Source organism: Triturus cristatus, chromosome 2_1 (genome assembly GCF_964204655.1).
Source record: "Triturus cristatus chromosome 2_1, aTriCri1.1, whole genome shotgun sequence".
Taxonomy (NCBI): Eukaryota; Metazoa; Chordata; class Amphibia; order Caudata; family Salamandridae; genus Triturus; species Triturus cristatus.
The window spans coordinates 476,365,784-476,377,827 of record NC_140581.1 but is presented as its reverse complement, the minus strand read 5'-3'; the positions used below and the strand labels follow the sequence as shown (position 1 = coordinate 476,377,827).

Genomic DNA, 12,044 nt, shown 5'->3' with positions numbered 1-12,044 from the left:
CCATCCGCTCAGGTTTGCCTGGAATTTGGGCTTTTTAAACCATTTTTAAAAGCAAAGGCCCGATTTCTGGGATATTATGGGAAGCGCAGCACGGCAGCCCCAGGGTCACTCAAGGAAATGATTCCCTGCGGCATACATCACAAAACCTTTCCATGGGAGCGCTATCTAAGGGATGCAATGGAAGCCCCGGAGACGAAGAACGTTCCACTCCCTGATTTATCCCTGAAGCTTTCAGCAAAATTACTGTTAAAAACAGCAAGGATACAATAGAGGAACACAGATATTCAAGACCTGTCCCGGAAAGCCCCCGCTAACCTATGTGACTGACGTTATCAAGAGCCAGGAAGAGCTGCGTACCTACTTCCCACATGAAACTATTAGTTAAGAAAGAACTATTGAGATTGGGATGCAGGGTAATTCTGTTAAAAGCCTATACATTCTGCATACTAGCAGGGCCTCTTCAGCAGCAGTGTGTTAATGCAATTTTAAGAAGGAATGCTTCGCTCACATAATATGCATTTGCCCAAATTAAAAAATACTTAGATGTTTTTGGCTGAAACCGCTGTTTCGTAATCTTGGCATAAGGCACTGTAACCCAGCTATTTTTGAGCGGTATGAGCCCACAGCTAACAGCCCACTGTGTAAAATATCTTAAAGAAATTGAAAAATGATTGATCTTGGTACCAACAAACTTCTGAGTATTAAGATTGTTAACGGGGGGAAAGGGGGGTCGGCCAAAACCCTTTTTAGGATTGGTTGTATTCTGGTTAAATCCTTTGCACTTTGCCCTTTAGGAAAGAGGGTCTCTATTAGAGCCACATGACGGGCCCCTTGCACTATTTATTCCTTTTCTATGATGTATTCTTATTATTTTACTGTGTCTTCTATATTGTGGTGGTTTTTAATAAAATGAAAGACTAAAATGTATCTATCTCCTTTAATGTTCTTGGTTCAATGGGGAGGTGCATTCAGAGAGAGTGACCCGGTTCACAAACCTAGGGCAGAGCCGGGAGTAGGATCCCCGAATTTTGTGCCCCGCAGCAGCACTTCCCCATGCCCCGCCAACACTAGAGCGTGCCGGGCGGAGATGTAGGGTCACTCTTGAGCGGTAGTTCAGATTAAATCAGGCCAGGTGCATGGTATATCGAGCAGGCCCTGTGGTGGGTGGTGGGCCGGGGCCCTGCAATCGGAGAGAGAGCCTCTGTGATGTGCCGCAGCTGAGCAAGGTGAGTCTCTATTAATCCTGGCCGTAGTTCGTGTAGTAGCGCTACGCGTAGCTAAGCGAAGTGCACTTCGCACTACGCGAGATACGCGTAGCACTACGCGAACTGCGTAGTGCGCTGTTCGCGATGATTGCACATTGCCGAATGTTTGTCCATACTGTGCAATCATTGAAAACGGCATCTTGCACAGTGCGAGCTGTCGTTTTCTGCCGCTCTAGTAGATTTTTACTCGAGCGGCAGCTTTCTCAACGCGGACTGGTAGTTTCTCATCGCGAGCGGTCGCAAGCATACACGACCACTCGCAATGAGAAACCTGACCTCTCAGTGTTGAGAATCTCGCCGGGAGGTTTTTTTTCCACTCTCCCGATTGGCAACTTGATGTTGCTGATCGCGAACGGGGAAAAAGTCTTGCGGGGAAGTCATTTTGCTCGCTCGCGGTTGCCAACTTGATGTTGAAGACCGCGAGCGAGCAAAAAATGCCAACTACGCTACGCGATTTTGCACTGTGCTACGTGTAAATCGCGTAGCGCGAAGTAGCACAAACTACGCAAACTTTGCGAGTGTAGCGTAGTTGTCTGCCCAGGGTTAGTCTCTATGCTGCTGTAGGTCAGTGGGCGCCTGGGGGCTGAAGCGACGTCCCCACACCCAGGGCCAGTAGAGACCCGCCGGATGTCCCCAGGATATTTTAGCAGTTATGAGAATGAGGTGTGCAGTTTAGGCCCCCCCCTCGGTGCCCGCCTCCCGCCTCTAAGTGTCCAACTTGGGAGGGCTAGTTCATTAGCCAAGTCTCCTCAGGCTAGTTTAACAATCAGGGCCCTGATACCCTCTCCAGGTGGTCCCGGAAAACACTGACCAGGTCATAGGTGGTGCACTTCCTTTGAAAGGGTGTTACGACGTGCAGGGCAGACAACAGGCAGACGTCACAGGCAGATTCAGGCTCACCAAGGCTCTGCATGCACAGGCTGTGGAGTCAGCTGGTGGTGGGTGCGACCCCAAGGTAGCCTGGTTCGTAGGGCCCACCAAGGCAAGCATGGAGTCCCCTCCACCTGCATTAGTTTGTGGTTCAGGGGTGACAAATTTAGGCAGCGGGTGTCGTTGAGGGGTTTTCTCGGCGCTCCAAAACCCAATGAAACACCGCGCACCTCAGGGCCTCCCCGAGAATACACCAAAACTGGGCCTCCGGCAGGCTCTCACAGCCCTGGGGGCACTCTGGCCACTGCTGGCAACTATCTGGCACTGTGGGGGCAGATGGCCCTAGATGGGCCACGATATACAAAGGATTTTGATGTTGCTGGTGGGATCGTTGCCAAAGTGCAACTAGTCGGACATGATGCCTTAAGTTTGCAAATTTTGTTTGAACAAAAATCTTACCACAATCTTTTCTCAATATGATACTTTTCAGAAAATATTTGCTCGTCTCTGCAACTGCAATAGAATGTTTGTTCTATAGACCAGGATATGTGCTCAGTAATGTCTGCATTCCCAATATAGATGGGAAATTCTTTTGGTTAATGACTTCCCCACTTTTGCTGAATCAACTAGGTTTTCAAGTACCAGGGACTAGAGAGTCTATAGACTGGTATAGATTACCATACCGCGATTCAGGATGTTATAGAAGGCAAGCACAGACTTACAATGTTGTGCTAATTTATCGGAAGAGAGAGGAGTAGCTCAGAATTCAAGCATTCATGTTCAGGTTAGGCTGAAGCGTCTGACTTGGACAGAGTTATAAGAAGCTCCTAGGACATGCATTTATTTTGACCATTTTGAACTATAGAAATGTCACAAGTACAAATCCACGTCTTGAAAGGAGAAAGGTGTCCCAAAAGCCTTAATGTTAGAAGCCCGATTTGACTGTAGTTCCTGTTTAGGCTTTCATCAAGATACAGCTGAAGAGGACTTGGAGGTTGCAGACCATGCTCACGGGGTTGGGGAGGACATCATCCAGAAAGGGCAGCAAACAGTGATCTTGCCAAACTCTATTCAAGCCTTTGAATGCACAACTAACTCTAGGTTGTCTGGACTTAGCCTCAGTAACTTTATTTCCATGCAGCTGGTCACCTCAATCAGGGGAAATTAAAGTGCTAGCTCAAGACTGCCATGACATAAAGCGTATATATGTTTTTCATGGATCTACTGGCATCACGGCAGGCTAGGCCTCCTTGGGATGACATTTCCAATGGTCTCAAATACACAATGAAGAGTAGGATATACACACAGACAGCCCAGGGACACCTAAGTAGGCCAAACGATTACAAATACCCACTAGTGGATATCTGATGGATCATGTCAAGAAAGCACTAAATTAATTATATTAAAGGGGTCATCAAGCATAGAGGGAAAAGGGGTTGTCTTGACACTGTCCAGCACCACTAATAATCACCCATAATAAGCATTCCTAAATATTCCTTTGTTCTGAAGAGGTCTGCTTGGGTTTTGAGAAACTCTGTAATTCCAGCAAAGCTCTTTAGATGTCACAAGAGAATAATGCACTTAATCATGTGAACGGCCAATTATAAACCAAGTATAGCGTTTCTTGATAAACATCCTAAAGGGGCGGAGGGAAGTCACAAAATGTATTGTGACCTGCTCGTTGTGGTATTACCTTCTGCCATTGTTATAGTACTTTTTCTGTATATAATTCTTGTCTTTGATGTTAAAAACCTCATTGATCTTCTCCTCTCCTTCTGGAGGAAAACCAGTTGGAATTGGTGTTCTCAGTACATTATGGTTTAGCTCAATAGTTTGTTGTAAGAATGCTAAAGTTTAATGACTGGGTAAGCACTGGCATTTGCTTAACATTTTCTTTCCCTTGTAAAAGATGATCCAAAAGTCACATAGTCTTGACCACCCCCATGCTCTCCCACCCCATAATGAAAATGAATAGAGAGGCCAGAGTCAGATATAAAACATACAAGGACAGACAGAGGACAACAGACAGTTATTGGCAATCCATTGCAATATGTCCTCCAACCAGTGAAGCATAAAATAGATTGTGCATTAGTTTCCAGTGCTTGGAGAAAACAAGAAAACCATAACACCAATTTCAGACAAATGCTATTTTTGAATTATTTACTGTCCAGATATTGTAATAGCTTTTCTGTTATGGCCCAGTTGGTCTATCTACCTCAGTCTGACTGAAGGTAAAGTTAGACCTTCCTCTGCAGTTTGAAATAGGTATATGCATCTTAGAACAATTTGTAATAGTATAGATGAGACTATATTAAATGTTTTTTGTAGTCATTCTCTTAAAATGCTCCGAAAGATAATCTATTATTGAACTTTTGTTTAAAAAGAAGTTGTCCTCTATCGTTAGAGAGTAAACTAATTCTAAAAATTTACATAACATATATAAACACTGATTTTTCTTTTAGTTTTATCAAGATATGCTGATAATACACAAATGAGAATAAGTATCTTTAGCTTCTAAAAACATGCTGTAAGTTCATTTGTGTATATCTGATTTATGGTGGTTGAGTTATGAGTCTGTTTTGAATCTACATTTCTTGACCAATTTGGAAAATGTGAGCTTATTCTGAAGCTGTTCATAGGAATTTTCATGAGCATCAGTATGTACTTGGGCGCATTTTCATTTCTTTATACGGTAATAGAATTATGGTTGATTAGCTGGGACAGATCAAATTAGTTCAGTCATGTAAACACAAGTTGACTTCTTGAGCGCAGCTATTAAATTCACCTAGCAAGAATAACACGCTGACAGTGAAGGTTTTATTACTGTGGCAAACATATAATCTAAATAGCTACTAAGGATCCATTTCAGTGAACGTAAATACAATTCAAATCAACTGCACTTTTCACCATTAATAAAGTACTTAAAATGAGAATAGGTAGCTAGGTGAAAATGCAGTTAAACGGTGTGATTTCAGGACACTTGGCTACGTCTCTTGAAAGTGAACATCACAGGGTGGTAACATCACAAGATTTTAACTACAATGTCTGGTGTTTACACAGTACTACCTATGGGAGTTCATTTTCGAGAAGGCAGAATGTTCCGAATAAATTATTTTTTTTCTTAATACCTTGACCTTACCCTAAACCGACCCCTAATGTCCAGGTTCTAGGCAGTAGGAACGTTGAAATGATTGAGAATCCCTTTCGGTGTTAACTGTGTTAGCTGGTAGACCACTGTAATCCTCTAACTTGTACTTTTAGGAGACCAGATCACTCTGTCAATTTTCAAACTCTAGTCAACCGAATAGTAAATGCAAACATGTGGTATTTATATAGCGCATACCTAGCCAAAAGGCAGCGAAGCACTGTACAGGGTCAAAAGCAAGTATACAGGCAATATGGATATGTTTGTCTCTCTGGGAGAATACATGTACAGCTACTGCATTGTGATGTAGCGTTCTCTAGAAAGGTGTGCCTTCAACTCTTTCCTAAATTGGAGCAGTAATTGAGTCGTCCTGATGAATATGGGGATGTTGTTACAGATCCTAGATGCATATATCCAAAGGCCTGCTGCCTTTTTTTTCCTTATTCACACATCTTGGTCTCTTGGCTGAATGTGTCCTGGCTGTGGGCATGCCAAGAACCACCAGAGATGGTGAGCTTGTCTGCAAGATAAGCAGTGGTGCAGGTCGTGATAGCTTTGTAAGTGATCCAGCTGGTTTAGAAGATGGTATGTGTAGGCAACAGGGAGAAAATGGGGTCTATCAGAATGAGTGTGATGTGATTATATTTCTTCATTCATTGGATGAGACGTGCTGCTGTCTGTAGGATTCCCTTGCCAATGAAGGGTAGGTGAGTTCTGGGTCAGTAGTTGGGAAGGAATCAGGGTTTAGTGTAGGTTTCTTAAGGAGTAGGATGATCTGGCTTGTTGTGAGAACCTATATGAAGATGTCCTCAGTGAAGGAGGAGTGGACAATGGTGAGTAGGGGTGAGAGAGCTTTGATGAAGGAAGAGAACAAGACATCATCTTCATAGCAAGTATCTATGACAGAGTTGTCTATGTTGGTGAGATCTGCATAGATAGGGCTTTGGAGAAGGACCACTGCAGGATTCTATGAGAAGCGCTGAGTGCAAGAGGAAAAGTGGGGTTGGTGTTGTCGATTCCAGGCTACCACTTGGAAGCAAAGCAGGAAGGAACGTTGGGCTTCAGGATTAATGCTAATTTTAAACCCTGCTCTTTCAATTCAAACAGTAGGGACCACCAGTGGTCGCTTATTTATGTTTTGCTCAAACTGTCAGTTTCACCAGATGAAATAATGTCAATATAAAGGCAAAATGCAGATAAAGCTTACCTTACTACACAGACCCGAAGTTGTTTTGGCAGTCACTGAACATTTCTTCAAAATTGCAAGCATTGCCATGTCGACTTCATTTATCTGTGACACAATTAAAGCTTTCATTTAATAAACGAAGGTTGATATCTAGCCCAGACATGTTGTGAGCACTTGCATGCTCATCTGATAAAAACGATGTACCAAAATGCCCTCAAAAGCACAAGCAGAAATAAAAACACCAGAGTTAATTACTCTCTTTTTCCTTTATAAACGTATATATTTGCCCTTGTAACAGGTGCTATGAGGATTCAAAAGGAAGCACAGAGATGGCACTTTTCACAAGTTTAACAAATAAAAACTAATGGACGCACATGCAGGTAGACAGCATTTCTTAAAAGTGATAACTCTTAAAGGAATAACAATGTAACAGCTTCAGAACAAAATCTAAATACTGCATGAGGTTATGAAAGAGCATAGGCCAGAGGAAGTCTCATACATACGAACGCATGCAATCATGAGGGAATTTGATAGCAGAAGAGTAACAACAAGGAAAACAAAGTGTACATGAACTTGCCATTGGTACAAATTGGAGACGCACACACATTTTAATTCATTGGAGTTATACTTCCTTGCCATTACAGTAGCATTGAATGCATTTTCAGCTTGTGTGTATTATAGAATCAGAGGTAGTGTGGCACGTAAATTGGTTTTGTAGCAAGGTGGTTGGTAAAATGGTGGTGGGGCTATAGGGGAAGTATGGAGTTTGGACCTGGCGTAAGACTGGGATACTAGTGCTGTGCTGGCAACTGTAATCTGCTGCTGGGGTGACACTGATGTGCTTTGAGGTGGTTGAGGCAGATACCTTTATGTTGATGCACAAACTATGGCCACGTTGCAGCGTCGTGGCTGCCATGCTGCAAATCATGGATGATACTTACAGCATCATCAACATAAATTTCATCTGATTCTTCATGATTTGTTTGAGGCTTTTCATAAAGCGGACCATAACATCTATCTCGATTCCATAGAGAAACGTCTGGGAAATTGGGACCATAACAACTGTTGAGTTACATTTGTGCAGAGAGTATACCAGAGATTGCAAGCATTCAGAAGACTGTGTATTCCTCACACAGTGGACACATCAATCAGCGTGAAGTTAAACATCCTTGCAACATAGAGTGCACTGGCTTTTCAATGCTCACAGTTACCAAGAGGGGTGTCCTACGAGCCTCAAGGAGCACCAGACGAGAAAGAAGACAGAAGCACAGCAGTATTTATTGTTAGGCAAAGGATGTCAAATTTGGGTTTCTTCCGTGTGTACCAAACCAACATCATGAGTTTCAAAAAGGGTAAGGACAATCCTTATAAACTGCCATTTCTAAGATGGTGGTTTCACATTTTGCTCCAAACGTAAACCATTTCCAGCTTAGGCTACTGAAGCTTATCAAATCTTCTACTTGGAACTGACTTTAAGTCTGTGGTCCATGTCCTAGTCCTGTTCAGACTGGACTTCAGGCCAACCAGTACCATTCCGGGCTACTCTTCATATAAAAAGCCAGCTTTGTCTCTGGCACTGAAAGGTTTGACCTACATTAGCCAATACCTCATCTCTTCAAATAGTTTCCAAACAATGCAAAATGCATTTTAAAAAATTGCTTGCGTAGTTCATAAATAATTCTGCATGGAGCCTCTTGTCTGAGAAACTAACTATCTTGGAGGATCTGAGATCCCTGCCTAGAACTTATATTGTGTTGTTTTCAGACACATTTACTAAACTAAACCAATGGGTTGGAAAATCAATTACTGCACTGCTGGGTGATTAGTGAGTTCCGAGCTTGCCCACCCCCATACTACCTCCTTAAAAAACCTATGACTGCTCGCCATCTCTAAAATTGAGAGTCAAGTGCTGAAGAGGTTGTATTTGGCCCAATTTCCAGAGCCATAGTAGAACCTACTCCGGGACATCAGAGGTAAACAACCCCACCCACAACGGCTCAGGCTCAGTAACCTCTGCTTGTCCTGTGGACCGCCTCGAACGGGGATTGACATGGTGGGCTTTGCGGAGGTCACCTATGTCTATGGTCAGCTTCTTTAGCAGTGGGAGGATCTGTACTGCCTTTATGAGGTCTGTGAACGTTCCCCGTCTGTACTTTTCTCATGTTTTTGTCTACATTTCTCTTTTTTTTTCCTTCCGTGTTTTTTCCCTCTTGCCTGTGTGAGTTTATCTGTTCAGCTTTGTCCTATGCGAAACCGAGAATACTTGCTGTATTTTCAGTCAAATGAACAATATCTTCAAAACACAATCGTCTGACTGTTTCAATATAACAAAGTGGAGGGATTATTACCATTTCAAAAATTCTTTACAATATTCATTCTTATGGTTCTTTTTTCCCTCTCTTATGTGTAAGTATATCTGTTCAGCTTTGTCGGATGTGAACCCGAAAATACTTTTGATATTTTGTAACTGAAAGTATCTCTTCACCCTGGTAATCAGCACATTTTTAAACGAGTTAGGTATATTCCAAATTGCAGGTGTTGGGTAAAAGTTGGCAACACGAGCTTTAAAACGGCATGCTTTTTGAGGTGGTTCATAGAAAAACTCTATCTTCTATTTCAGAAGGTGTCTACTCTGTGTTTAGAAACAACATATTTGTGAGAATAATTACTTCCCAACCTTATCGGACACCTACTTTAAGCCTCCAAACTAACAGAAAGATAGCTCTTTTTGTTGTAGAAGTTAACCTTTGCTTGCCAGCATGCTCTTCTTCACTTTCTAGAGGATTCGACAGACCATGGAGTAGTAGCCATTGGTCTATGTGTGCATAGATCTCATGCATTACCTACTCAGGCTTTTAGCAATGTTGCTTTTAGTGCATTCAAGTGTTCATGGAACCAAGTAATGCCACATTTCACTTTGCAGGGACATTATTGAAGGAAGATGTTTCCTCCTGCTCCAAAGCTCCCTTAAACCTTGGGTATGAGTGAGCGTGTTTACATTTGCACTTTTTGTGTCTGTGTTCATGGAATCATAAGAGTTATGTAGGGAAACACCATGTGAATTGCACTGATACAAAACTAACAGCCTCTTTCTAGTAATTGCATTTTACGCAGCTATTTATTAAGTGCATATGATTGTAGGTTCACACTGATGCAGCTTTAGTGTTATCTAGTTTGAGATTTCATGTTTTAGAAGTGGAAATGTTCATAGACTACAATGAAAGAATAGGGCACCCAGTCGTTCATTATAGGTTTATTGGCAGTTCACGTGGTGTGTGTGGGTTTTTTTGGCTAATGAAATGTGACTTCTCTAGCCAAAAGTACACTTTAAGTTATTTTAGCACCTTCTCTGTGAAAATCAATATGGACTTGGCCTCAGTGGCCTCCTGAAGCTGCTCTGTTTGTAAAGTGGCAGGCACAAAGTAGGGACACCTTTATGTAAATAACAAATAAATTAAGTTGCTTTTTGATGCTCAAGTGTTTACAGAACGTCTTTATAGGGACTTAAACACTTAATGAACTCTACAACCTTGTTTCAATGATGAGAACGCGGTTATACATATACTTCTTTATAATTGCTAATTCACAGTGAAATCCTGAATCCACATGTGCCTCAACAAGTGTTAATATTTCTTTATAAATAAATTGCAATTTCGTTTTTATACTTCCTTGAAGCTCACTAAGCATTATTGCACATCTACACATATTTTAAACAAACTGCCATTTTGTTATCTTGAGTTATACATTGCACATTTCAGGCTGTTGTGATGACAGGTCGTTATTTCGACGAAAGCATCATAACACAGGTCAATGTCTTCTATTATATGACAGCTTTCACCCGAGGCATCTAAGAGAGAATCTGCCTTTTGGACAATTCCTAAGGTTAAGAAGGTTCTGTTCAGAGATCAATGACTTTAAAGTACAATCCAACCACCTGGCTCAGAAACTGTAGGACCGGAAGTACCCAAGCAGAATTGGGTCACCAGGCAAAAAACATGCACAAAACAATAATAGGGACGTCCTTTTGGAACCTCGCCAACAACCCAATGAGGAAACAAGACCTATCTGTATTATTACCTTCAATATTGCGGCCAATTTAGTGACAAAAATCATTTCGAAACATTGGAGCATACTCAACAGTGGAACTCAAACAATACCACGCCCAATGTTCTCCCACAGATGAGGGAGTAGCCTGAAAGAGATGCTAGAACATACCCGCCCTCGTACAATCCAGAGTAGGACTTCACAAAGCTTTATGACACCAATTATGGGCCACTTAGACTACCCTTGTGGCAATTGTAGTGTATGCCATTTAACAAAAGCAACAAAAACAGTTGTTTTTAACAATAATACAACATGGCAGCTCAGGAATCTGATAAATTGCAATACACAAGGTATTGTAATTTAATAATTTGCCAATGCAAACTACATTATGTAGGCATCACGACAAGGAAGATTAAAACAAGAATGTGCGAACACCGCAGTAATCTAAGATGTGGGCGTGCGCCTACAAAGATGTCCTCACATTTCATAGAATTGAAACATACAGTATGCGATTACCAATGGGTGATCCTAGAACAAATAAAGAACATAACAAATTCTAAAAGAAAGCTGCTAGAAGAAGAACAACGCTGGGTGTTTAAGCTAAAAACATATATCAAGGGCCTCAATTATAACATCCAGCGGAGCAGTTTCACTTAACACAACCAGAGTACTTTTGTCATGATAAGCCAAACCTCTAGCACAATTATCCCTTCCTTTGAAATTGTGTTCTTTATTATCACTTGCAAAATTTGAATTTTTTCCCCACCCTTGACCACAATAAGACAGGAAATGGTCAAATCATGATAGTCGATAACTACTATACTGTATCCTGAAACACACCACCTGGGTTCACCAAATATAAACCTAAATAAATAAAGAAGAAAATACCGCTTTGGAACCTGACCTGAGCTATGCAAAATGGCCATTCCACACAGAGCGGTCTAGTCTTTTTTGACGCACGCGAGCATGGACGCAGCGGCAGCACATCCTCACTCTTAACAAAACAACATGAAAAAACACACACCGTTAAAATTTAGTCCCCGGGGCCAAGTCCACAATAGGTGAGACAGCGAGGGTTTGTCTTGATGCAGTAAGTCTCGAACAATTGGGCACATGAGCTGCCTACTTCTAAATGGACCAGCCTTTCCACTGCAAATTGTTAACAGAATACCGGAACGAGGCACGGCGCTTTACACATCGTGCCGTACCCGATACAGTGTTGAATAATAATATGCATGGATAGCTTTGGTCTGTAAAGCATTTTCTGAACAAGACCAGCACTATATCTAACAGGTTTTTCTACAACATGAAGGTATCCTTTCCAAGAGCACACATGGCCTGAATTGTGTCCCTCTTTTCCTTCCCCCAGATAGAGTGTGACAACAGGCCACCCTCTCCCTGGAGGAACCATGATGCACTATTAAGGCATCGTATAAGTATGTGGATGTAAGAACATTTATTTCTTTTATTGCTTTTGAAAACTTGGATTTCCACAGTTCCTAAATATGTAACCATTCATAGGAGCATGCTGATT

General features: G+C 41.9%; 1 protein-coding gene across 3 annotated transcripts in view; it reads right to left on the bottom strand.

Moving 5' to 3' along the window:
• The window catches only part of GFM2 (GTP dependent ribosome recycling factor mitochondrial 2), a 345,387-nt gene that overhangs the window by 316,508 nt on the left and 16,835 nt on the right, over nucleotides 1-12,044 (bottom strand). For all 3 annotated transcript variants that reach the window (XM_085632317.1, XM_085632319.1, XM_085632318.1), the window contains exon 2: nucleotides 6,488-6,571. In XM_085632317.1, the coding sequence (XP_085488443.1) occupies nucleotides 6,488-6,556 (69 nt within the window). In that variant the 5' untranslated portion in view covers nucleotides 6,557-6,571. The remainder of the gene's footprint in view (nucleotides 1-6,487; nucleotides 6,572-12,044) is intronic.